Here is a 26167-nt window from a genome sequence, read left to right as displayed (position 1 = left end):
TCTTAACTTATTATTTTCACATTTTAGATGCATGCTTCTCGCATACAGATGTAATAATCAAAGCAAAGTAACTCTAGCTCAAAAATTTTTGTCTCCCTTTAATTGCCAAAAATATTACAAATTATTTTTTGGCTTCCAATTTGACATATCGATATATTATCAACTTCGCATGCATATTTGCACATCACTCTTCACCACAAACCATTCTTGAAGTGACCCATCGGTTCAGATAAATATATTTGTATTTCTAAACTGTGCAATACTTGTATATTCGCTCTAGCACGCTGCTGAAGGTTGTCTCTCTTACCAGCAGGCGATGGCTTTAAACTAACTAAAAGCAATATAGAACATGGCTACAAGCTAGTTTCAATCACTTTCACTTGCCCCAGCTGAAAGAGAAAAAACAATCAGCAATAGTGTCTGTGTATACAAAAAAAAAAAAAAAAGCAGCAAACAAATAACGAAAAGGAAAGCGCAACCCAGCTCCAATGTGTGTTCGTCTCTTGTTTGTGACAATCAACTGACTGTGATTAACGAAGCAACGAAGAAACAAACATCGAACGAACTGCCCGTCTCACAATATAACATAACAGGAAATCTAAAAGAGCTTGGAGCTGGCTACGACAGCGGTGGTGCCGCCAACAAACACAGACATTCATACAGACATACAAACATACATACAAACACACTCACAGATACAGGCAGAGCCGTGCCCCCTATTCGGAACAATGGGCAATGATGACAATCGTCGAAGGAAATCTCCCTGTAATTGTTGCTTGTCCGTCTTCAAGTGGATACCCGTTTTATTCATATTCGGCGTGATCGCGTGGTCCTACTATGCCTATGTGGTGGAGCTATGTGTTCGTGAGTAACCAAAATATCGCACACGGAGAACGTAAACGATACACTCTTACTCTCTCTCTCTCCCTTTGGCGCCCTAAATACAGTGAAAACCGAGAATGGTGTTGCGAAGATATTTCTGCTGTTTTTTTATCACATCGCTCTTATATTATTCCTTTGGTCCTATTGGCAAACTATTAACACGCCAGTGGGCCGCGTGCCGGATCAGGTAAACCTAGCACACACAAACACATAGGCGTGCACTTGTATGATTCACATGCTGATAAGGCTGTGATAATTAAGGGCATGCAAGTTTCGTTTTCATGTTTTCACAGTGTAAACATCGAAATAGTATATATGAAAATATCTTCTATTTCAGTGGCGCATACCGGATGAAGAAGTGACTCAGCTATTCCGGGCCGATAATCAAGAGACTCAAAAGCGCATTCTAAACAATTTTGCGCGCAATTTGCCGGTTACGAATCGGTAAGGAAATCATACTAAAACAGCTGTGCCTAAATTTTAAATATAATCGCATTTTAGTCAAACTAAAATGCTCTAATTCTACAAGTTAATTGTTTTCGAAAGAGCTAAAAAAACTAAAAGCAATTTGAGATACAAACAACTGTTTCTGCGTGAAGCTAAATAATATAAAACCCTATGATTGCTAAATGTAAGCTGCTAGTGCTGTTAGGCAGTTTAGTCAGTCGGCAAATAAAAAGCTTACATTTAGCAATCATAGGGAATTATATTATTTAGCTTGAATTATATTATATATAGAATAGGCTAGGCTTTAAGCGCCTATACAGCGTGCATATACAACAAATACTATATGTATTCCACTCTTATTTAACCATATACATTCAGAACAATCAATGGCTCTGTTAGATTCTGTGAGAAGTGCAAGATCATCAAGCCGGATCGATCGCATCATTGCAGCGTATGCAGTTGCTGTGTGCTGAAAATGGATCATCATTGTCCATGGGTGAACAATTGCGTCAACTTTTCCAATTACAAGTTTTTCGTCCTATTTTTGGGCTATGCGCTGATCTATTGCCTGTACGTGGCGTGCACCACACTTAACGACTTCATAATGTTCGTCCAGGTAAGTCGAGACCATAGCTGAAGCTGTGTGCATGCTTCCTTAAATCCTAGCTGGATATACTTGTTTGTTGACGAATGCGATTATACATGTTGATACACATATATATTAAATTTGAAAAATTGTTAAGAATGAAAATGGTCTTGCTGTCTCGGCACAGGGCCAGCCAGGTGGCAGCGGCATGGGACGCTTTCACATACTCTTTCTATTCTTCATATCGATCATGTTTGCCATTAGCTTGGTGAGCCTATTTGGATACCACATCTATCTGGTGCTCGTCAACCGCACCACACTGGGTAATATCTGTGAAATATGCCTATGTATTATATCATATTGATTTGATTTGTAATTTTAGAGGCATTTCGTGCTCCCATCTTTCGCGTTGGTGGACCGGACAAGAATGGATATAATTTGGGACGTTTTGCCAATTTCTGCGAGGTATTTGGTGACAAATGGCAGTATTGGTTCTTGCCAATATTTACCAGGTATGTCATTATATGTACATATATAATCGATATATATTTATATATATTCGATGCAATTACGCTTTGTTGTTTTTGTGTGTGTGTTTTGTTTATTTTGAAAATCATTGCCTATTGTCAATTTATGCTTCTCTTATTAATTTATCACCTCTTGCGAAATAAAACCCTTTTTTTATTAGTACTTGCACTCCCATACACTAAATATTAAATTAATTACATTTTTGCAACAAAATTCTTCTTATTAGTTTAAGAAAATAATTTTTAAAGCTTGAACAAAAAGCAAATGTTGCAAGGTACAAATGTTACGAAGAGTCCTTTGATACATAATATAGCTGTAAGCAATTATCAAAAGTCCTACTAAAATTGACCTAATTTAATGTTTAGTGTTTAATCAACGGATAATGAACATTATCCGCTTGCGATAATTCTAGCTATAATTTGTTTACATTTTGTGTTACAACCAGCTCTAGTTAGGTCTCTAGTGCGTAAAATAAACTAACATAGATCTGTAACTAATTATTTAAAAAGCTGATGCTAACAAATGCTTACTAAATACAACAAACACATTCGATATACTGTACAATTTATGTATATATCAATCAAATTGTATAAATTGCAAATTTATTTATCTAACAAAGAGCAACAGCAACAACAACAACAAAATTGCAATTATCCACAAAAACAACAATCGCCACAATTTTCAATCAAACTCTGTTAACAAATACCAAATACTTTTGCTTATTCACAAATTTGGAAAAACACGAAAACTAAAACCTCAATTAGTAAGGGCGATGGATTATACTTCGTGACCTCCACTGATCAATTTGGCAATGGGAATGCCCAACGGTACGAGGCTATGGGCAGGACGGCAGCAGGGGCAGCAACCAGCAACAGGTTAGATGCCGACCACACAGATAAGTTGATTGACGCAATTCCACTCAATAATCACCAACCTCATCTGGAGCTAGACAACGTCCAATCATCTAGCAACAACCATCCACTAATACCGTCTAGTCAAGTCACTGTCAACATAGAACAAACAGCAGATGCAGCCGCAGCCGCAGCCGCAGGAACGACGAAGACAGCGCCAACCCTCAACAATCATGTCGTCGATATGATCGGCGATCAAGTAGTTCCCAAGGATCATTTTCAGCTGAATGGTCATCCAACTGCGATAGCTGACGATCGAATTGTGTGAAATGCAAATCAATTCAAGTAGCAAGTTTTCCCATTTGATGTAATGCGATGCTAGCTGCTACAGTGTGTGCGTGTATAAGTATGTCTGAAAGCATGTGTGTGTGTGCGTGTGTGTGTGTATTGAATATATACTCGTAAGTCTTATGAATGGGTTTCGATGGGATATCATGTTAACAACTCTTACTACCTATAGCACCGTATGCCCAGTTGCCTTGATAACCAAACACATCAATCGCATATATATATATATATATGTATGTATGTATTATGAAATATATGCCCAAAGCAATTTATTTTTAATTTGTGCAATAAGACATTTGGGCTAATAAAAATCAGAGCGTATATAAATATATATGAAGATAATAATTTTGAAAATATTTGGGCAATTTTTAAAAAAGTATCATTAATTGAATGTTGTTATTTTGTTAAAGTAAATCATAGTAAGTGGTCTAATTGTTATAAAAAGACTAAAGATTTCATGAATACTAAAACTCATAAAAAAGGAACAATATCGCTATTAGTTAGGATATACGTACATACACAGCTCACTTTAAGCAAAAGAAAAAAAAAAAAAAAAAAAAAAAAAAAAAAAAAAAAAGAATACCTAATGAATTTTAAACTTGATCGCATTTGGATGCTTTTATTAATATTAATTTGTATTAATAGTTATACATTTTGATTTATAATTTTGCTAGATTACTAATGTTAATTTTTTATAGCATTTATATATAAATAGATATACACGTTTTTGTACGCGCGCTGGCTGGATGACAAATATATATTTCATTTTTATAAAAAATACTTCAATCTTTTTCATCATTTGAGACTTCTATATTCTATCTTGCATACACTTGCACTTTAATTGCACTGCAACATTCAATACATATCATCCCTTAAACTCGAACAACACAAAAATAAACAAGCATACACACAGACACAAATTCACATAGTAAACTATTAAATATTTTATTGTAAATTATATTCCATTTGATTTCTATTTGTTTTGCACTCTGTGAATCAATTCCCCGATTCGCATCAACATACATATATATATCGTAGCTTCGGCGATGGCATTAGCTATCCCATACGACATCTAGAGGAGGATACGGAATCACTGCTGGGCTATCATAGCGATACGCGCATCGAGCTGGAGGAGGACTTCTTGCCAGAGGCGCGATTTCAGGACTCCATCATTCCATAGCTAATAATAAGCAGCGATAATGTTGCTACATATTATATATAGTTATAATATATATCGTGAAGTGTATATACATTCAGCACAGCCCCTGTTGGCTGCACGTTAATCTAGTCTATAGGAATATAAACATATATATATATAATAGATTTTGTACTAGTTGGTAATAAGTTGAAAGATGATCGTGCACCATTGTTATCAATATATACTTTCGTGTCTTATGTTTGATAGTGCAAGTGACTGAAAAAAGCCTATTAGATTGCCTATATAGTTGCTTCTTAGCATAAATCGAGCGCTGCCACACAAGATCCGACACCTAGAATCGTGTACTAGAATTGTATAAATATACTGTTGAACAAATGAAAGTTATGAGAATGTAAAGCGAATAGTCCTTAACAGATTTATATTCATAGATTAAGTTTGTGTTTTTGTAGATAAGATACGGCGTTACACCATAACATCGCAATATCTTTTATATATACATCTATAATTGAAGCAGTACAATATAGTTAACACAATTAAAAATGAGCAAAAATGAAAACTTAGTGTGAACTTAACTTAATCGAAACGGCTTAAATCATCATTCTGATTCTCATTCATTGCTGCTGCAAGTCCTGCTGAAGCCGGCACCACCTCGAAATCTGCTTCCATGCTGATAGATTCCGGTACTACTTCGGCTATTTTGTGATCGTTAAATGGATTAGGACGCATTGGTACTGCTGGCGTGGGATTGAGTTTAGTTGCTATTACTGCCGGTTGTACTTCATTGGGTTCCGTATTCTCCACAAGTTTTTTTTTCTTTTTCTTGCTTACAAGGACATCGCGAGCCATTGTAACCCCAGTGTCTTCACTGCGTGGCAGTAAATCTCTTAAATCGCACTCAACGTCCGCCTGCTGTGGTTGCAGCTTCTCTTGTAGAGCCGCCATCGCTATCAGCAGTGCCTCTTCAGTGCGTATAGTGCGTGAGCCTTGCTTAGGCAGCACATTTATGTAGTGGTCGAAGAGCAGCTGAGGATCATCGACGGTCAGCTTCTCGTCATTGGCTAGGGCCTCCTCGAGACCCTGCAGACCGCCAAATACAATGAGTGCGTGATTGTAGCCAATGGATTGATTGGGAACATTCTGAACGCTAGTGCCACGATCTGAAGTTCCCACCGTCACATCATAGCCACCATCATAAGGTGATTTTGTAAAGATTTCCGAGAGCGAATGTGCAATGCGTACCTGGTAGCCCCAATAGACGCCCGTCTCCCGCCGCGGTTCATCCGGACTTACCAAAGTGCCACGCTGTTTCCGACTCGCATCTAAATGAAAAAACAAAAATATTTCTATTGATTTAGAAATAAGTTGTAGAAACCTCTGATACCTACCACTTGGTGGCTCCATTTTCACAGTCACCCGCACACCGGGCTCCAATGCCTTGTCGATCAGCACATCATTTAGCAGTCCCACATTCGCATAGCTGTGGCCCTCTTTTGCCTGTTTGTCGCAAACGACGCCCTCTCGATAACGAAATTTGCTTTGCTGTCGTAGATGATGCGGTGTATCAAGTGGATTAAGCAGACCAGAGTACTTCAGATCTTTGTGCAGGGGAAAGAAGTATTTACGCAGATATTGTGGACACTCCAAATATTGTAGAATTCGGGCCAATTGCAATGAGCTGCTTCGTACTGTGCTTGTCGCTTTAACTGCTCCATTCCCATTGTTGTCCGCACCATCCTGTTCATAGATACGCTTTGTTTCACGGGCAGTTGCTACACCCACATCGTCAAACACAATCACCTCATTGACGCGAAATATACAGGCAGCTCGCGCTATTTGGCCAGCCACATAGGCACGTAGTTCCGCGGATTGCGCATTTTCCAATATGGAACCGGGAACGGCAATGCTCACAGTTGATGGATTTGGTTTGACTGCTGCTTTTCCATTTGCTGTTTCATTGACATCAGATGCAGCGAGCTCTTGAACTCTCTTTAGATTTTTGAGAGCTTTGTCTTGTTTTCGTTGACGTTTGAGCGCCTTGCGTTCCTCATTGATTTTTTTCCATGATTTATGTGGCTCTGTGGTTTTATTATTGCGACTAATCGCTGTTGTCGCGGACATCTTAAAAGCGTACAGATGAAAATATCTCAGCTTATTCCGAATAGCATTAAAAACAATATTATTATTCAGTTGCACGTGTGAACTAGTTCAAGTCCCAAGCATTTATCGAGTGCAGCTGAGTTTTTATGTTATGTATATCGATTGTAAGAAATAAAACTGGCCTGTTATCTTTAAAGTGTGACGTCACATCGTCGGAAGTTGTGCGCTAACGTTGATGTTCATGTGAAAAGACGGGAAATGTGAAGTCGCAAAAGACCTTTAATTAAAATTAAAATAACGGAACTGTTTTTTTGCGTAATACATTATTTTGTATCATCAGTATCATTTATCAAAACAACAGCTGAAGGCTTGGCGCCAAGAAGATTAATTATGTGTAAAAACGGAAAGCATGGCAGCCCTGCTCAAATGTCATTTAAACTAAATACCAATTGTCAATGAAGCACATCACTGGCAAAGTTGAAATATTATTTTCACACCGTAAACGTGAAAATTACGACTGAAAAATTTTGCAAATAAAATGAGTCGCAATGTTTTGGCTCCTCCCACTCAGCGCATGAGTAACAATCGCAACTATCGAGTAAACATGGTGCACGACGATTTCGGTGGTAGCAGCAAGTGGAACGCCGCCAATGAGAAAATTTCAAAGGGCTACGAAGAGCCAGGTAATAAAATGAATTACAGTGGAATTCTCTTTTAATGAACATTTCGCATAAGGAACACATTTTCTTGGGAAAATAAGTTTCGCTTAACGAACATTGTTTCATATAACTACCAAAGAAAACTTTGAAAACATTATATGTACTTAAATTTTCTATCTGTGTTAAACAATGAAATTAGGGGGAACCCCGACAACCCATTATAGTGTTGTACTTTGATTAGCATTTGTTGGCAATATTTTGCATACAATTTAGGTGCCAGTTAGTTGTTTCAGTTAAATGCTGGAATGAATTGTGTTCGTTAGCCAAGGGTCCACTGTATTTGTGTTGTCTGTCAGAATAATTTAGCCTTCTATTATGTAGATCTGTATGCCGATGATGATTACGAGGAAGATATTGCGGAATGTAACATTGAGCAGCTGTCCAATGGCAACTACAAACTGGCACTTCATGTCCCCAAGTGAGTACTCCGTTAACATTTAAGCTTATAATAATTTATGATAAATGAATAATATCTAAATAACGCCTTCAGATCTTTCTATGGGGGTTTGATTGGATTCAAAGGATCCACCAAGCGTCGCATTGAAACAGAAAGTCATACAGAAATCTATGTACCACGTCAGAATGATTCGTCCAATGACCTAATCATTCAATCCAATGATCGAAAAAATGTTTGTGCTGCACTTCGGAAAATTCGGCTGCTCGTTGATTCTCTACGCAAGCGAATGAAACCAACACATTTTCTGGCTGCTCCATTAAATACTGGCGAAGTCCAGAAACGTTTCAATGAGCTAAAGGTAAATGTTGACTATATATACATAAATATAAAATAAATGTTTAATCGATTTGTATATCTCTTCAGAAAAGCATTTTAGATGCCCAACTGCCAGGCATCGATGAAGACCTATTCATATCAGAACGTTGTATACATCTCACTTTAGGCGTTTATGTGCTGCTTGATGATGCTGAACGCCAAAAAGCTATCACTGAGTTAAATGCATGTCGACAATGGCTAACGGATCTACGCACACCATTTGAAATGAAAATTAAAGGCCTTGAAATAATGAACGATGATCCCAGCTCCACCACAGTGCTCTACGCTCATGTAGAGTCACCGGGCCTACAAGAGTTTGCCGACAAGTGCTTGAAGCATTTCCAAAGCACTGGGCTTTGTGCAATTGACAACATAGAAAGAGATAGCATCAAGTTACATATGACAGTGCTTAACGCTCGCTATCGCAAGGAGAAATTAAACAAAAATGATCGAAACTGTTTTGATGCACGCGATATCCTTAAACGCTTTGGCGATTTTGACTTCGGAACTGCTCAATGCAACGAAGTACATATGTGTGTGCTCAATTCGTCCAGGGATGTGGATGATTTCTATAAAATATCGAGCACATTAAAATTTTAAGCAATATTCGTTCAATTTCAAAACCTTGGTCTGCACCCAATAGATTAAATATAAATGTAAAGAATTGAATAAACAGGTTTAAGATGTCCATTATAATTGTTTTTATTCACACTTTACTTTATTATAAATATATATTAAGTTTTGTATTTTCTATAAACTTATAGAAATGAATAAAAAAATCAAATTGAATTGAAAAAAAAAACCAAAATGATTTGGCAATTGAGCTTCTAGAAATAAGCACAAGGCGCTAATTTCTGCTCAAGTTTGAAATATTCATAAACAAAACGCGCTTTTTTTTTGAGAGGAGGTTTAAAAATGTTACTGTGGTGGGCAAATTTTGAGTGAAATGCTGCTCGAATACCAGGCGAACAGAAATGAGCAGCAAGCTGCTTAAGTAAAATAAAAAAAAAATATATTTTCTTGCAGCCCCAAAAGTATGCAACGCTTCTACAAAATGTAAGATGTTTAGAAGTCTGTAAAAAATCATTAATTATATATATTTAAGTCTTTAATATATTAAAAACTAGTTTTTATATACAAATTGTATTTATATTTTCCCAAAAGGCGTTAAATAAAGAAAATATATGAAAATTAAAATAACTGTGTTTTCATTTTGTAGTTTGTATTTTTATTTTGCAGACTATTGCTGGCCTATTGTATTTATTATTCTTTCTGCATGAGAATCTGCTCGGTGCACAGCTCAGAGAACATTAAAAAGGGTGCTCGTAGTAAAAAAAATAGAAAGATTTCCTTAAATTTACAGTGCTGCCCTCTAGAGTATGCAATGGAAATGCACTTTTCGATTTCACAGCAAAAAAGTATGCCACAGTTTTATTTGTTGGTTGTGAACTTTGCTAAATGCATGAATGATAATAAAATATGTTGCATAAATTTGTGCTGAAATGTCAAAAATGTGTTTTTATTGCATATTCCCGAGGGCAGCGGGAGTAGCTACAGAAATTTGATATAAAACTGTTGCATACTTTTGTGATGAGATGTCGAAAAGTGCATTTCCATTGCATACTCTAGAGGGCAGCTTTGTAAATTTAAAGAATTCTTGAATTCGCGATAGGGTAATTTGCGCTAAATCCAACTATAGACGCATATGGGTCCTGTAAAATCGAGCTTTGCGTCAAATCGCAAACTGCCCAGGCGTTCGATCGAGTGTGGCAGCCGGAATGCTGTTGAAAATCAAACGTTGCTGCCCTCTAGAGTATGCAATGGAAATGCACTTTTCGATATATCAGCAAAAAAGTATGCCACAGTTTTATTTGTTGGTTGTGAACTTTGCTAAATGCATGAATGATAATAAAATATGTTGCATAATTTTGTGCTGGAATGTCAAAAATGTGTTTTTATTGCATAATCCCTAGGGCAGCGGGAGTAGCTACAGAAATTTGATATACAACTGTTGCATACTTTTGTGATGAGATGTCGAAAAGTGAATTTCCATTGCATACTCTAGAGGGCAGCATTGTAAATCGCCATACGGCGATATCCACAGAGCGCGATGTGGCAGCTGGTGTACCACAGGGTAGTGTTCTTGGCCCTCTGCTTTACTGCCTGTACAGCCACGACATGCCACAGCCTGATAGCAGCCTATATGGAGCATCAATGCTGGCCACCTTCGCAGATGACGTATGCATCACATACAGGTCCCGTTGTGAGTACGATGCAGCGGATGGCATCCAAGATTTTGCGATCAAATTTGCGGACTGGGCAAGGCGGTGAAACATTGCCATCAACGGAAGCAAATCCGTCAATGTTTGCTACACGCTGAGGCGGAGAACGCCGCCAGCCGTGCTCTTGGAGGGAAACCCAGTGCCGCAGGCGAATGATGCCAAATATCTTGGAGTGATACTGGATCGCAGGCTACCCTTTTCCAAGCACGTAACGGCGATTACAATGCGCTTACGTGCGGCAGTGAAGAAGCATTTTTGGCTTCTCTGCTCGCGCAGTAAATTGTCACTCACCAATAAGGTGACAGTTTATAAACAGATCATTGCGCCAATATGGAAATATGGGTGCCAAATCTGGGGGCTGGCTTGTGATAGCCGAATTCATCGAATACAGGCCACCCAGAATAAAATCATGAGATTGATTACCGGCTGCGAGTGGTTTGTACGAAACAACATACTGCACAGAGACCTGAAACTCGCCACTGTCTTTGATGCGATTAATCAGCACTCTAGCCGGTACAATGACAGATTGAAGCGGCACAAAAACAGGCTAGCAAAAATGCTCATAGGGAACAGAACTCCTAGGAGGCTTAAAAGGAGACATCCAAGGGACCTGATTCTCCGATCGCCCCGGATGACGGTCAACAGGAGTTGACATATCATCATTGACATCACTGTGTTATTGTATGTGTTGTAAATATTTATTGTAAATATTTGTAAATTACGACAGCAACGTAAGTTGCCGGCGCGCCCTAATGAATGAACAGATAATAAGCTCACAAAGGGGTTATTGATAAACCCCTTATGACTTCAACAAAAAAAAAAAAAAAAAAAAAAAAAAAAAAAAAAAAAATTTCGATAAAATTTGCGGACTGGGCAAGGCGATGGAACATTTCCATCAACGGAAGCAAATCCGTCAATGTTTGCTACACGCTGAGGCGGAGAACGCCGCCAGCCGAGCTCTGGGAGGGAAACCCAGTGCCGCAGGCGAATCATGCCAAATATCTTGGAGTGAGGATATTCGGCTCTATTTATCAATTACTTGTATGAATGAGACATTCAATGGAATATACATTTATTTATAAATTATTATATTTTTTATAAAAATATTTCGACGACTGCCGAAGTCTTTTACTGAGTTCCGAGAATTGCAGTCGGGCCACCGTTTATCGCTGTTCTGCGTATATACCCTGCCATCTGCATCTGGCAGAATATTATGCGGTATGTCCGATTTCGGATTTGTGCGCCTAGCTGACTAGCGCAGTCTTTACAAGGCTAGAAATTGGCAGAGATGTCTAAAGATCTTTTCAAATTCCATTTCTTCAGTTCTAAGAAATATTTATTTAAATATTTTAATTGTTTGTGGAAATGTTATCAAAGAGCATTTATGTGTGCATATGTGTGTTTCGCTTTCTGTTCACATTCGTATTGATAAGTCATATAGCATATATGTATATACATATATATATATATATATATATATATGTATATACATAGTATAATTCGGCATACATATGTACATAAAAAGTGCACCACTAGGGACAGAAGTTCAGTAGCGCCTTGTGCTTCCGTTCGCAATGAACTTAGCTAGATTCAGTGTCGTGTTATACGTGGTGTTTTTTGTCGTATTTTCTAAAGCTGAAAAGTGTAAGCATATAATCAATTTATATATATATATAACCAAATTCTAATGTATATATATGTATTTAATTATTATATAATGGATTTATGAAGATGAATCCTGCAAAAGACGCGATGGATTATCCGGAGGATGTGTTCCGATACGCAGCTGTCCAAAGATCTTTAATATCATCATTAGAATGAGTAAAAAAACTGCATCATCAGCTGATGTAATGTACTATTTGAATTCAGCATGTCAAGATGTCAAGGTACACATACATAAATTTTTACAATAAATTGATTGTTAATAAACTTAAAATTGCAAGTCCCGTCGACCAGGGAAATTAGTTTGCTGCCAGGAAATGAGCGAGGGCATGCAAATTTTAGACGCGCAGATCTGTGGTTACCTCTACAGCGAGCCGAAAACTTATGGTGGCCACGAATTGAGTATATTATCCAGGCCCTGGATGGCTTTACTAATGTTTAGGGAAGGCAACGTCGAACGTTTTAAATGTGGTGGCACCTTAATAACGGAACGTAAGTAACTCCCATATATAACGATTTATTGATATCTTTAGATTTTTAATTTAAACAACCTAGGGTTCGTGTTAACCGCTGCGCATTGCTTCAACGAAGGTGACCCGTAAGTGATGCCTATATATTATACATACATTTATATGTGTCTATGTATTAATGAGCAACACATTATTCTATAGACAATTTGTACGTTTGGGGGAATACAAAATATCGAATGAAACAGACTGCGGCATAGTAAAAGGAAAGTATGAGTGCGCACCACCAGTTGAGGACATAAAAATTGATAAGGTTATTAAGCACGAGAATTTCTCGAAGTTTACTGGCCTTAATGATATAGCATTGATCAAACTATCCAAGGAAGTAGTCAGGGACGAGAATGGAAAACTGAAAAGTAAGTTTTTAAATAAAAATTATTAAATGTTTGACAATTAGTTATTCCCGTTACTTAAAATAGATAATATTCGGCCAATATGCTTGCCGCTAAACGATACACTGCAGGAGTTGGCCGAAAATGAGGAAGAGTTTCTTGTAACTGGTTGGGGAAAAATGGAAACTGCAAACTTTTCTGATGTTATGTTAGAGACTAACATCAATAAAAAGACTCGCAAAGATTGCCGAAACATTTCATCATCCCAGTTGTGCGCTGGTGACTTGGGCTTTGACTCTTGCAGTGGCGATTCTGGCGGTCCCTTATTTTTGTTGACTGACATGTATAAAAATCTTCAAAGATTTGTGCAATTGGGAATAGTAAGCTATGGTGCCACACATTGCGCCAATGGCGAACCCGCCGTTTATACAAATGTTGCCAGCTATATTCACTGGATTGCCGATAATATTGCCCATAATTAGTAGCATGTAGCTTTCTATACATATACATACATACATATGTATGGAACTATACATATACATATATATACATATACTATACATATAAAGACATATAGTTGAAATGAACATCGTCATTTTAAGTTTCAGCACTAACCTTGGCGTCGCACTCATTTTATATCTTCCTTAAGTAGAATAAACTTATTAGAGCACAATAACACAATAAGAGTGATAATTATATTACAACAGCTTTAATGATTTCTACAGTTTGTTATAACACTAACTATGATTAGTGTTTAAACTAAATACCTTTCAGCGCATGAGTAACAATCGCAACTATAGAGTAAACATGGTGCACGATGATTTCGGTGGTAGCAGCAAGTGTAAAGTGTATGTATATGTACGGCATTTATGTGTGCATGTGTGTGATTCGCTTTCTGTTGAAATTCGGATTGATAAGTAATATAGCATATATATCGTATAATTCGGCATACACTTGCTGAATATATATATGTACATAAATACATAAAATGCACACCACTAGGGACAGAAGTTCAGTAGTGCCTTGTGCTTACATTCGCAATGAACTTAACTAGATTCCGTTTCTTGTTATACGTGGTGTCTGTTGTCGTATTTTCTAAAGCTGAAAAGTGTAAGCATATAATCAATTTATATATATAGTATACAGTAGAATTTGGTTATTATATAATATATATAATAATATATAATTTATGAAGATGAATCCTGCAAAAGACGCGATGGATTATCCGGAGGATGTGTTCCGATACGCAGCTGTCCAAAGATCTTTAATATCATCATTAGAATGAGTAAAAAAACTGCATCATTAGCTGATGTAATGTACTATTCGGATTCAAAATGTCAAGATGTCAAGGTACACATACATACATTAATTTTTTTTACAATAAATTGATTGTTAATAAACTTACAATTGCAAAAGACTCCTCAACCAGAGAAATTTGTTTGCTGCCAGGAAATGAGCGAGGGCATGCAAATTTTAGACGGGCAGATCTGTGGTGACCACTACAGCGAGCCGAAAACTTATGGTGGCCACGAATTGAGTATATTATCCAGACCCTGGATGGCTTTACTAATGTTTAGGGAAAATAACGTCGAACGCTTTAGATGTGCGGGCACCTTAATAACGGAACGTAAGTAACTCCCTTATTTGAAGATTTATTTATATCTTTGGATTTTTATTTTAAACAACCTAGGGTTCGTGTTAACCGCTGCGCATTGCTTCAACGAAGGCAAGCCGTAAGTAATGCCTATTTATTTTACGTACATGTGTCTATGTATTCATGAGCAATATATTGTCTATATTCTATAGACAATTTGTACGTTTGGGGGAGTACAAAATATCGAATGAAACTGACTGCGGCATACTAAAAGGAAAATATGTGTGCGCACCACCAGTTGAGGACATAAAAATTGATGAGATTATTAAGCACGAGAATTTCTCGCAACATACTGGTCTTAATGATATAGCATTGATCAAACTATCCGAAAAAGTGGTCAGGGACAGTAATGGAAAACTGAAAAGTAAGTTTTTAAATAAAAATTATTAAATGTTTGACAATTCCCGTTACTTAAAATAGATAATATTCGGCCAATATGCTTGCCGCTAAACGATACACTGCAGGAGTTGGCCGAAAATGAGGAAGAGTTTCTTGTAACTGGTTGGGGAGAAACGGAAACTGCATACTTCTCTGATGTTATGTTAGAGACTCACATCACTCAAAAGCCTCGCAAAGATTGCCGAAACACTACATCATCCCAGTTGTGCGCTGGTGGCCCTGGCAAAGACTCTTGCAAAGGTGATTCTGGCGGACCCTTATTTTTGTTGTCTGACCTGTATAAAAATGTTCAAAAATTTGTGCAATTTGGAATAGTAAGCAATGGTGCCACACAATGCGCCAATGGCGAGCCCGCCGTTTATACAAATGTTGCCAGCTATATTCACTGGATTGCCGATCATATTGTCCAAAAGAAGTAGCATGTAGCTTTCTATACATACATATGTATGTATGTAGCTTTCTATACATACATATGTATGTATTGAACTATACATACATGCATACATATGTATATGGTAATCAAAATATAGAGACATATAGTTGAAATGAACATCGTCATTTTAAGTTTCGGCATTAACCTTATCTTCCATAAGCAGATTAAACTTATTAGAGCACAATAACACAATAAGAGTGATGATTATATTACAACAGCATTAATATTCCTACAGTTTGTTATAGTTACTTATGGCATATCACTTTGCAAAGATAGTGATTCTTCGGTATGTACAAATGTTGCCAGCTATATTCACTGGATCGCCGATATTATTGTACCAAATATATGTGACCAAGATATACATATATGTTAAATGAGCAATTAGCTCTAAATTTAAATATTTTTTCATCCAATAATATTTAAAAAATTATAAAATGTGCGCCGATAGGAAAGACAAAGCTGTAGCTATTATCGGATAATTGTGAATGCTTTTAACAATTAAAATATATTGTCAAGCCTTAAAGTTGTAAGGAAATGTTAATCGGTATCGGCAAAAAAAATACCAAGAGTAACACTGCAGTGTGCAGCTGACTAAACGGGTATCGAGTATGAAATACGAGCATCGAGTACAAGTGCAACTGCTGTCGGAGTCGGTTGTGTCTGCGTTAATGTGTTAGTTTTTTGTTGGTGTTTTTGTCTTTAAAAGTGTTTTTGTTCCAACTATTTCGCATTAAAATAAGTGTGCCAAATTGATCAGTAAATATTGGGAAAAATCAAACGCACAGAATAAAATGTGCGGTGCTTTTCGAAGAATTGGAAAAATCGCGAACGCAATAGTCGGAGAAAAATAATGAATGATATGATTCAATGACGTCGCGAAACCAATCCGTGATTCGTCAAAGCAAAAGAGAAAGAAGAGAAGGGAAAAGTCACAGTGAGCAGCCGACTGTGAATATTTATGCGGGCTGTGCTGCTGTTGACATTACAAATCAAATAAAAACTTAATATATGTATACAAAAAGCCACAAAGAATCACAACAAAAATCCGTAGATTAAATTGTATAAAATATGTGTTAGAAGTAGCAAAATTGAGAAAAATCTTCAGATGGGTTCACGTATTAAGTAAGTATTGTGTTCGCTCTCAGAGAATTACATCTGGAAAAATAAAATGTGCAGTGGGCGTAATGCTTGGATGACTGAACGCAGCCACTTCAGTGAAATTAGTTCATTATCTCTTATACTATTATTGATACATACCAAACAATTATTGTCAATTTGGCAGAAGCGACGTAAAGAAACTCTTTGAGTTTTGGTGCGAAGTAAAGCCCACACGCGGCATCGATCGTGGCAGTGTTAATCGTGGAGGTGGAGGAGCAGCCGCAACGCCCGCTGGTGTCATTATTGAAAGCTTCCCGGAGGGCTTTCGCGATAAGGAGGTGCTTAACGGCATCCCATCATTTGCGTTTCCCTGCGATCTCATAAGGTGCGTGTGTAACTGATAATTTGTAGCACATTAATGTGCAATAATATGTAGAATAAAGAACAATGATGTTCTGACTGATATTTGCTGTCTGAATGGATGAATGACCACAGACAGTGATGCTCGCTTTTTGCAGAACTACTTTTGGTGGGACGAAAGTCTATGCGATTCTTGTTATACAATGTACATACATATGTATGTATATGAATGTTTCATTAAAAGCAGATTGAGTTAATTGTATTAGATGAAAGAGTTCTGCAACAGTTCAAAAGTTTTGATCAATTTAGAGTATATATAAATATACTTAGACATACTATATACATATGTATGTATGTTTATAGATAGGGATTGAACAAATTTGTTAAATGAATAGTTAGCAGATCTTCCAATAGCCAAAATCTTACTGAAATCGAACCATAAAAACCCCCATTTGACCATAAAAAAATGATGTTGGCTGCACTAGGTGGCATGATGAGTCATGACAGCGATAGCAGCAGCAGCAGCAGCGTCCACTTCAAGTTTGTCCATGAATTGTATAACCTGTTGTATAGTTTTTCTGTCGGTTTGTTTACTTACATATGCGCGCCAGTTTGTATGGTGTATTGATGAATTATTTCATTCGGATTACGTTGAACGCAGTTCGTTTTCGCACATTACGCTTGTTGTTTTTATAGCAAGTATTTCCTCGCTATATCAGCTATATTGTATCTACAGATATGTGTATGTGTATGCGTCAATTGTCTTTTCGTTAGTCACGCTGAAAACATTTCTGGTTTCATATTTGCAGCTGCCTTAAGAATGGGCAACAAGTTGTCTTTACTGTTGTCTGTTGTCTTTACTGCTCGCCCAGCCTTTTGCTTACTATTATTATCGCACGGTAATATATACACACTGATAAATACAATTTGGGATAGCGCGCCAAACGCTAGACCTATGATTTTTTGTTTGCTGAAATGGCTTTAAAGTAAAATTAATAATAATTATAGACATTAGCACAAAGCAAAGATCTCCAAAAAAAAAAAAAAAAAAAAAAAAAAAAAAAACCAAACAGAAAACGGCACATTCATATATATGTACATACGCTAAACACAGTTAGGGCACGTATGTACATATGTATGTATGTACATGAAGCCAACAACAACAGCAATTACAGCCTCCAGCAGTCTCTTAATTCATTAAATTTCGTTTTCTCTCCCGGTCACTCTCTCTGTCTCTTTTCGGCTGACTATCGTTATTGTAATTAACAGTTATCACCAAAGTCAATGCACCGACATGTACAGCTTGAGTGGAAGCGAGATAGATGCTAGTTTCGTTGTCATTTTTGCAGTTGCGATTTTGTCGCTTGCGCCTGTTTAGCATATTTTATTAAATAATGCTCGCATCTAACGATTTCACGTAATCCAACGCCTTCAATAAAAACCAACAGCACGAAATCGGCTGTGAAATGTGAAAGAGCTGAAAAGCAAAAAAACTGGAGGCCAAGCGGCGTCGCATTGAAAACGGAGCTTACTGCGAATAACTGTTGTCGTGCTTTTATTCACATACATACACATACTCACATATGTACTTATATGTATGTATGTAAGTATGTGTTGCAAGTTCATAATCGTCAATGTACACAAAATGTCACACAACGAGACAAAGGCAAAGAGCAACAAAAGGAAACGCCACTTAACACAATCCTATATTAACTCAAAATATTTACAAAGATATATTACAGACACTATTCTAATACATATGAAACGCATAATGTTTCTTTTTTTGTGCCTTTTTAAAAGCTGTTATATTTTCCAAAGGCTTTTAATTTGGGTTAAGAGGCAACGCTAAATAAGAAGTGGTCGCAGACACGATCCAGCCAGGCATTAGTCATTCGAAAAGCTCCACTTAGCAGTGTATGTATAGGTGCGATGAAGCGTTTCTGGAGAAACGACGACTACTGTTGCTTGTTGCTGTCAAGGTCACTTGAGTTGATGGCATAGCCGAACGGATATGCCATAATAAGCATGTTATACGTACGACCGAATCTTATAATGTAGAAAATAAGTATGAATATTTGAAGAGAACAGAGTGATCGAGGGAGATGTGCTTTTATAATACATATAATACATATGGGCTTCACTTTTTGCTCATTTAAATTTCGATTATATAACTATTCCATGTATATAAACATTCAACTCACAATCATAATCAATTTCTAATAATGATTATTTCACATTTATATAGGGGTTCTGTACAGTCCTATTCTTTTGTGCATACCACTGCCGATTCGAAATGGCGTTTTGGGTTTTGTCGACACGATCCGAAAACGGAAACAGCGATGGTGCTGATCACCTATCTGCCCTGGCATGATCCCTTCCTAAAGCTATTAACTGTGTTAGCGGATCTAAAACGCACCGATCTAAATGAGTTTCGCACCTTCCTATCGGAGGCATACAACAGAGGCGTTCCAGATGCGGGTGGAAATCTAACTGTGTACTATAACAGCGGGCAAAGCGTGAGTATCTGGAATTGAACATACATATGTATATTCTACTTCATAAATACATGTAATTCTTCCACAGCATTTTACGTTTGAACGGCCTTTACCATTTCAATTACCCAGCATACCAGAAAATGTAAGCATAAATTATATTAATTTACAAAATATATGAAATTAATTTACTCCATCTTGTGCAGCACAATCTAAATCTCTATTACAACTTTGTGGATCCTAAGGAGATGATAAGTGTGTTTGCTGCTATGCTCGCGGAACGTCGCATTATATTCACATCGAGTCATTTGGATCGGCTATCCTCGTGCATACAGGCGGCCAATGCATTCCTCTATCCCATGGTCTGGCAGCATATATTCATACCTGTGTTGCCCTGGGAGTTTAAGGATTATTTGGGTGCACCTATGCCATATTTAATTGGTGTGCCAAAGCCAGTACTCGAAACTGTAACTAATACGATAAATGTATTATTTCTTAAATACATATGTATTTCAATTACTTGTTCTATTTCAGGTTTCTGCCGATGAGCTCGGGGAAGTTGTGATTTTAAACTGTGATACGAATCTGTTGGAGAGCCCCTTTGATGATGTCCGCGCACTGCCTGCAGAGATAGTGTCGCAACTTAAGAAATATTTAAGCCACACTCAGGACCATATCGGGGATCGCGTTTCCAAAATCTTTCTCGGCGCTTTGGTACAACTGATTGGTGGCTATCGGGATGCTGTTGAATTTCACGACACCTGCAAGACGTTCAATCGCGAAAAGTTCATTGAATCTCGACCCGCCCACCTGCGTCCGTTTCTCACCAAAATGATGGAGCTACAAATCTTCGCCCAGTTCATTGACGATCGACTCAAAATGCTAAACAGCGGCTTGGGTTTCTCCGATGAATTCGAACGGGAAACAGTTCGATATGCCGAGAAGATGAAGAAACGCGGTCGGAACTATGTCTTTCTAAAGCATGTCAAGGACAAGGTAAGCTTCGCGAAAGACACGCGATCTTATTGTGCTAACCCTAGCTCCATGGCTGTTAGCTCAGTTGCCTTAACCCCTACTCATCATAGTGCAATACAATTTACATATCCAACCATTTCCTACATTTAGTTGTGCGACATTCTTGGGGCCTATTGTTGTTTGATGTATTTTTTTATTTATAATGTTTTGGTTTGGAAACATATTACATGGATTGAGCCCTCTGCGCTGTCCCACTACAATTTCCCGCTCTAAATGTTGTTCCGTAATTTTAAGATTATTCTTGATTTTTTCCGTCAATTTTTGTTCGTATATTCTGCTCAACAATATTATTTTAATTTAATTTAATTTATTTCACAGTATTATTTGGGAAAGCGCAGTGTTTCGCGAGTCTTTACCAAGAGCAAATTTTAGACTGGTTGCCACCGCCCACCACCAAAATACGAATAGAATTTCCACAAACACAATAAAAAAAATATAAAAAACACACTCAAAACACCTTTTCCACAAAAACCAAGCAAATGTTAGTTCTATTGATTTACTATCCTCTCTATCTCTATTTCTCTTTTAACCAACAATTGCACTTAATCCTTGTTTTTTTGGCAAAACTAAAATACTTTTTTATTGTGTAACACAAAGTTATTGTAACATTTGTATTTGTTTTCTTAAACTTTTCATATTTAAGTACTTGTTAAATTTTGTTTAAAGCAAGAGCGGCTTTACAGTAGCCTAACAGACAGAGCTAATAAATGTCTGTAGCAGTGCACCATAATTTTATAAATGCTTAACAGAAAAAACTATGTTCAGCTGCTTAGCAGCTACAATAACTGCAATCAACAGTTATCTAGATATTTACATATGAAGCAAATATACTTTTAGTATTGAAAGCTTTTGCCATTATAACGAGTCAATATATTTACTTATATAATTGGGTACGCACATATTCCCAAAAAAAAACTATCAAAAGCCGAAAGCTATATGCACACTTTACTAACCTTTAAAAAATAAATGTTTAACCATAAATTGAAACATGAAATTAGTAAAAATAACATTTTTTCAAGCCTCATTGCATTATATTCGACAGTATATCATCATTGCCATCTTAACAATTAGTATTTAATAGTAGTTAGATTGTAATTTATATTGCTATTCATATACATATATATATTATATACAAACACTTTTATATATGTGTCATTTAATATTTGTGCGTTGTCTTTCATATATGCTATGCGGCTTGGAACTCACGTTTGTGCTTCTGTGCTTAATGCTCGTTCCGGGGTTTGATTGATCCTCTATATACTCATATATATATCTAAATCAATTCTGTAATATCACCAAATGCGAATCACTTTTGCAGACTAATCCAGCTGTTAAGTCTGCTGTTAAATCGGTGAGTGGTAGCTTTATTAAAATCATGCGTATGCTTAAGATTCGAGCAGAAGTTTTATGTTTATTGATTTCTCTTTACTTCAAGGTGAAGGAAAGCTCGCGTGGTGTTAAGACCGCATACAAAAAATGGCGTGATAACGGCAGCGGCCACAATCAAAATCCTAATCATCAATTCCATTTCGGTCTAAGCTCGCCCCAGCACTCGGATCGTCCGGACGGAAGTGTCAATAGCCTAAGTGGTTACGGACGCAAAGTCACGCATCGTTCGGCGCCAAGTTCGCCAGTGTGCAGCAAACGCCTGGAGCGTGAGATAAATTTGAATGGCAGCGCAGCGCGCGAGCAGCAGCAGCCAATGCTGCAGTTGCCACAGCAGCAGCGACGCGCTCCTGTGCCGCTGGCTATGTCCAGTTCGAGCAGCCACATACCTGCGAATGGCCATGCGTTGGGTGCGCCGAATAATGCTCATTTTGATCATCTTGTTGGTGCGTCTCCTGCTGTTAGCTCGGCAAGCTCGATCTGCTCATCAGAGATGAATTTGTCGCAGGAGCTGCAGAATCATCCGCTGTTCAAAACGCCCGCCGTTGACCGAAGCGTAAGTAGTCTAGTGCGTGAATACGAGAGACGGCTGCAGCTGCTATAGCGTCGACGTGTCGCTTAACGCTTTATTGTTCTATCTCTCATTATTCTCGTTGAAGTTGCTGTTATGTCACCAATAAGTTATTTATGTTCATTCTTTTCATTGCCTTTTTCATGTGTTTGTTGTGTTGTGATGTGTTGTCTTGTGTTGTCTCGTCTCGTCTGTCTGTCTGTTTATTATCGCCTGTCTGCCTCATCTTGAAACTTGCACCAAACACCAATACTTCACAAACTTGCAATGCCATCGCCAAATGCCAAACGCCAACTTCGACACGCAGCTAAAGCCCAACGCTGAGCAACAACACAGCACGCGTTTACGTAATGGAGCACCGCCGGCGCGCCCACCGCCACCAACGCTGCCAGCATCACAGCCTGCCTCCTACTACAATCATCCATATGCGGCCAATTCGAGCATCAGCAATGGAAACAACAACAAGAGCAAGAGCAGCATCAGCAACCCATATCCAATCAGCAACATGAAGCCTCCTAGGCATACTTCAACGCCCACTAAGGCACGTGCGCTGGCCAGCACAGACTCGAGCTTCGATAATCCACCAGATGTGCAGTCGCCTCCTATACCACCGCGACGTCAATGCAGTGCCCATGCTGTGGTGGCAGCCACAGCGGCTGCTGTCAGCGCTGGCATCAATCGTCTGGAGCGCAATTGCTGGCAGGATGAGCAAAATAATTCGATGCGCAGCTCGAACACCTCTTCAGCTTCGGCATCGTCTAGTTCTTCCTGCGCCTCCTTTGTGACGGCCGCTTCACGATTTTCGCAGCTAAATGTATCATCGCCCCAGAGTTCTGATTCAGCGCCCATACCAACACCGCGTTCCAAGAGAGAGGTACAACACACAGCAGCGCGTATACTTAAAGCTAAGAAACGTCCTGGTTGTGGTATTACACCCCCCTCACATCTCATACTAACACATCCAGCTGACCCGAAACTATCTTAACCAAGTCCAAGACTAATGGACAGGCCCTTTCGTAGCTTTGCGACTAATCCGCTTGCCTTGTAGTAGACTAATCCACGTAGATTGTCCTGCTTTTAGAAGTTTATCCTTACTAATCTATATCCATAAACATTGTGCACCTCGCCCTCACAGTCACCCCGCAGCAGTAACAGCAGCAACAACGCTCAACCACATCCCCAGGATAGCATGAATGATCTGATATCGCTGGACGATAGCAACAACACCAGCTTCGATCTGGAGGATTTCGATCCGCTGAATCAGAATGCGCGCCCGTTGCCGCCGCTGGGCAAGACTTTTGGCAGCAATCACAAGTCCAAGTCCAGCACCTTGCCCGCTGGTGTTAACAGCAGCGTAATCAACAATGTCGTGGGCGGCAATAGCGTTAATAATCCATTATATCCCTACTTTGCGCCTAAACACATGGCCACAGTTGCAGCTGTTACGAACCGAGTGGTGAACCCACTTCCACCACAAATTCAACGCAGTGGCAACAATGCTGCCAAGCCGCCGGATGATGATTTCGAACTGTTGCGCAAATACGGATTGGATCAGTTTTCTCTAACTACAACTGAAACAACAGCTGCTCCAGGTGCCAACACCAAATCAGCTTTAACAGCAGGTACAGGCGCTGGCGCTGGCAAGGGCATGAACAACTGGACGACCTTTGATTAGAGTGAAGGCGACGTTAACTGGAAAAGATACCAAAATAAGTGTGATTAGGTTTATGATTCGTATTGTATTATATATATATACATATACATAGCTAGGCCTAGGCGATATATGATATACCAGACAAAAAAAAAAAACCTTAAATAATATTATGCTAGACACGTAGAACAAGAACAACAAAAAATTTGTTACCTATTAGCGGCTTATTAGAAAACCAAAACAAATTTATGAGCAACTGTTTCAAAAAGAGATAAAAACAAATTACAAATATATTTGACTTCCAAATCAAAAAGACACACAAAGCATTAGCATAGCGAGAATTTAATCCAATTAGCTTTAAAAATCGATTAAAAATTCTATTTAAATATACATGTATATACATATTTAAACAAAATTATCATATGTATTGTCACTTGAATTGAATTTAAGACTTGGCTTTGTGCTCGGCCATGCAGCCTTCTATGCGTTGCTGCAGCGCCTTGGCTCCCTTCAAATTCACTTCCTCGTAGTCGGGCAGCAGCTGTTGCATGCGCTGAAGCCAGTCACCAATTTTAGGGTAACGCTGACGATCCACGGGCAGCAGCAGATCCAGTGTAATCAACGTGGTGTGTATTGATATATCGGCCACGCTTAATTCGTTGCCCACCACGAAGCTGCCCTGCTTCAGGAAGTGCTCCAATGTGTCATACGCATTTTGGCAAAGCTCCAAGCTGCGCTTATTGTATTCCGCCTCGCCGCCATAAATATTGCGCGCCACAATATCCTTGATCACCTGGAAGAGCACGCCGTTTTCGTAGTGCAGACGATGATCTATATGTGCGCGACGCTTAAGATCCTTGGCATAGAGTTGATCGGTCTTGCCATATTTGGAAACCATAAAGCAGATGATCGCATGGCTGGAAATAATATATATTAATATACATATTTATGTTTTGAAATACGCATATATGTAGACATACCTGTCCACATACACTTCGCCATCTGTATCTACGAAAACGGGTATCTGATGTTGCGGATTGAGCTGTAATATATGTATTATAGTTATTTATGGAACAAAACTAACCTATAACATTATAAATATTACAATATACAGTACAAACCATTTTTTTTTTTTTGGCAAAAAGAAAACCTAAACTAAAAACTGTAGTCTTTTAAATTTCGGTTGTAGCAATAGGTAATCAGTTTACAAATTAAGATTAAGATGAAAATGCATTAAAAGTAGTACGGTCTGTGAACGATAACCTTTCTATGTTAAAATGGTAATTAGAAATATGCATAAAAACGAAACAAAAACTTTAATAAAATACTCTTTCTGTGGCCAATCCTTTGGAATTTAATAAACATTGCGACTAGTCATCTTTATATGGTAATCAATGCTTTTATTCATACGAACCTAATAGAGTTAACTAGGTTAGATACGAAGGGGAAAACAAAGTCCATTATGCGTGAACTCGTACAATAAATTGAATACGTACTTTTAGAAACTCCTCACTCAAATGCTCCTTCTTTGAAAAATCAACGGCTCTGTGGATAATAGAGATTTCAAGTGGAAGGTAAAGGAAATATGGCTTATTTCGCACTCACTTCAATTCTACATCTAAACCAATTAGTTTAGCGGTCAGAATACAGGCCCTAGCTGGAGGACTGAAGAGTGCGTAATATAAAACAGGCTTTGGGGACATATTCAAATGAAAACACACAAATTAGGTAAATAATGCGAGCAAATGATGCACATACACAAAATAACATATGTTTTATGCAGTGCTGTAAAGGACAATGTTACGCTGCCGTGCTGCCAACTAGATGCATATTGAAAATCCAATGAGTGGCAGCACTTGCAGATCAGCTGTTAGCCGACTCTTTTTTAACGGAAAA

The 26167-nt window shown here is 38.1% G+C and overlaps 7 protein-coding genes and 1 long non-coding RNA gene across 15 annotated transcripts; 5 read left to right on the top strand and 3 right to left on the bottom strand.

Moving 5' to 3' along the window:
* The first annotated feature begins 68 nt into the window (after positions 1-68).
* LOC108653283 (palmitoyltransferase ZDHHC20-B) lies at positions 69-5191 on the top strand. Of its 5 annotated transcripts, none has more exons than XM_089260630.1 (8): positions 69-212; positions 281-864; positions 948-1069; positions 1220-1326; positions 1708-1945; positions 2073-2238; positions 2298-2427; positions 3208-4422. In XM_089260630.1, exons 2-8 carry the CDS (start codon positions 729-731, stop codon positions 3620-3622), a joined length of 1314 nt encoding a protein of 437 aa, XP_089116756.1. In that variant the 5' UTR covers positions 69-212; positions 281-728; the 3' UTR covers positions 3623-4422. The 5 variants fall into 5 exon arrangements, with proteins under 5 accessions (XP_089116756.1, XP_089116757.1, XP_089116758.1 ...); XM_089260631.1 differs by adding an exon at positions 4681-5191 and having other exon boundaries at positions 147-864; positions 3208-3318; XM_089260632.1 differs by having other exon boundaries at positions 147-864; positions 3208-3318; positions 3393-3615.
* On the bottom strand, positions 4180-11519 carry LOC149090967 (uncharacterized). The gene is made up of 2 exons (XR_016196891.1): positions 11478-11519; positions 4180-4225 (listed from the first exon to the last, which is right to left on the bottom strand). It is a non-coding gene; the product is annotated as an uncharacterized LOC149090967 (long non-coding RNA).
* Positions 5203-7040, bottom strand: LOC108653281 (28S rRNA (uridine-N(3))-methyltransferase). The gene is made up of 2 exons (XM_018103650.3): positions 6187-7040; positions 5203-6120 (listed from the first exon to the last, which is right to left on the bottom strand). Exons 1-2 carry the CDS (start codon positions 6917-6919, stop codon positions 5375-5377), a joined length of 1479 nt encoding a protein of 492 aa, XP_017959139.1. The 5' UTR covers positions 6920-7040; the 3' UTR covers positions 5203-5374.
* LOC108653289 (activating signal cointegrator 1 complex subunit 1) lies at positions 7277-9038 on the top strand. The gene is made up of 4 exons (XM_018103668.3): positions 7277-7581; positions 7939-8035; positions 8108-8372; positions 8438-9038. The coding sequence occupies exons 1-4, from the start codon at positions 7437-7439 to the stop codon at positions 8987-8989; spliced, it is 1059 nt and encodes a 352-aa protein (XP_017959157.1). The 5' UTR covers positions 7277-7436; the 3' UTR covers positions 8990-9038.
* Positions 11520-12194: 675 nt separating the features above from the next.
* On the top strand, positions 12195-13876 carry LOC115565457 (serine protease grass). The gene is made up of 6 exons (XM_030390635.2): positions 12195-12315; positions 12403-12557; positions 12615-12825; positions 12889-12931; positions 13005-13216; positions 13280-13876. Exons 1-6 carry the CDS (start codon positions 12246-12248, stop codon positions 13672-13674), a joined length of 1086 nt encoding a protein of 361 aa, XP_030246495.2. The 5' UTR covers positions 12195-12245; the 3' UTR covers positions 13675-13876.
* Positions 13877-14103: 227 nt separating this feature from the next.
* LOC108652692 (serine protease grass) lies at positions 14104-16069 on the top strand. Of its 2 annotated transcripts, XM_089261969.1 has the most exons (6): positions 14104-14302; positions 14388-14542; positions 14609-14819; positions 14883-14925; positions 14999-15210; positions 15267-16069. In XM_089261969.1, exons 1-6 carry the CDS (start codon positions 14233-14235, stop codon positions 15662-15664), a joined length of 1089 nt encoding a protein of 362 aa, XP_089118095.1. In that variant the 5' UTR covers positions 14104-14232; the 3' UTR covers positions 15665-16069. The 2 variants fall into 2 exon arrangements, with proteins under 2 accessions (XP_089118095.1, XP_089118096.1); XM_089261970.1 differs by having other exon boundaries at positions 14104-14542.
* A 214-nt stretch (positions 16070-16283) lies between these two features.
* On the top strand, positions 16284-24688 carry LOC108653273 (DENN domain-containing protein 1A). Of its 3 annotated transcripts, XM_018103633.3 has the most exons (10): positions 16284-16800; positions 16961-17161; positions 19382-19652; positions 19720-19773; positions 19835-20095; positions 20163-20624; positions 21982-22014; positions 22099-22605; positions 22928-23494; positions 23756-24688. In XM_018103633.3, exons 1-10 carry the CDS (start codon positions 16784-16786, stop codon positions 24293-24295), a joined length of 2913 nt encoding a protein of 970 aa, XP_017959122.1. In that variant the 5' UTR covers positions 16284-16783; the 3' UTR covers positions 24296-24688. The 3 variants fall into 3 exon arrangements, with proteins under 3 accessions (XP_017959122.1, XP_017959123.1, XP_017959124.1); XM_018103634.3 differs by lacking the exon at positions 21982-22014; XM_018103635.3 differs by lacking the exon at positions 22928-23494 and having other exon boundaries at positions 16285-16800.
* GstE13 (Glutathione S transferase E13) lies at positions 24598-26063 on the bottom strand. The gene is made up of 4 exons (XM_018103686.3): positions 25877-26063; positions 25768-25816; positions 25252-25313; positions 24598-25188 (listed from the first exon to the last, which is right to left on the bottom strand). The coding sequence occupies exons 1-4, from the start codon at positions 25972-25974 to the stop codon at positions 24717-24719; spliced, it is 681 nt and encodes a 226-aa protein (XP_017959175.1). The 5' UTR covers positions 25975-26063; the 3' UTR covers positions 24598-24716.
* Positions 26064-26167: the final 104 nt, after the last annotated feature.

Source organism: Drosophila navojoa, chromosome 5 (assembly GCF_054131105.1).
Source record: "Drosophila navojoa isolate 15081-1374.11 chromosome 5, UAZ_NAV_1.0, whole genome shotgun sequence".
Lineage (NCBI taxonomy): Eukaryota > Metazoa > Arthropoda > Insecta > Diptera > Drosophilidae > Drosophila > Drosophila navojoa.
The sequence above is the reverse complement of the archived record's forward strand: the minus strand, read 5'-3'. Positions and strand labels throughout refer to the sequence as shown.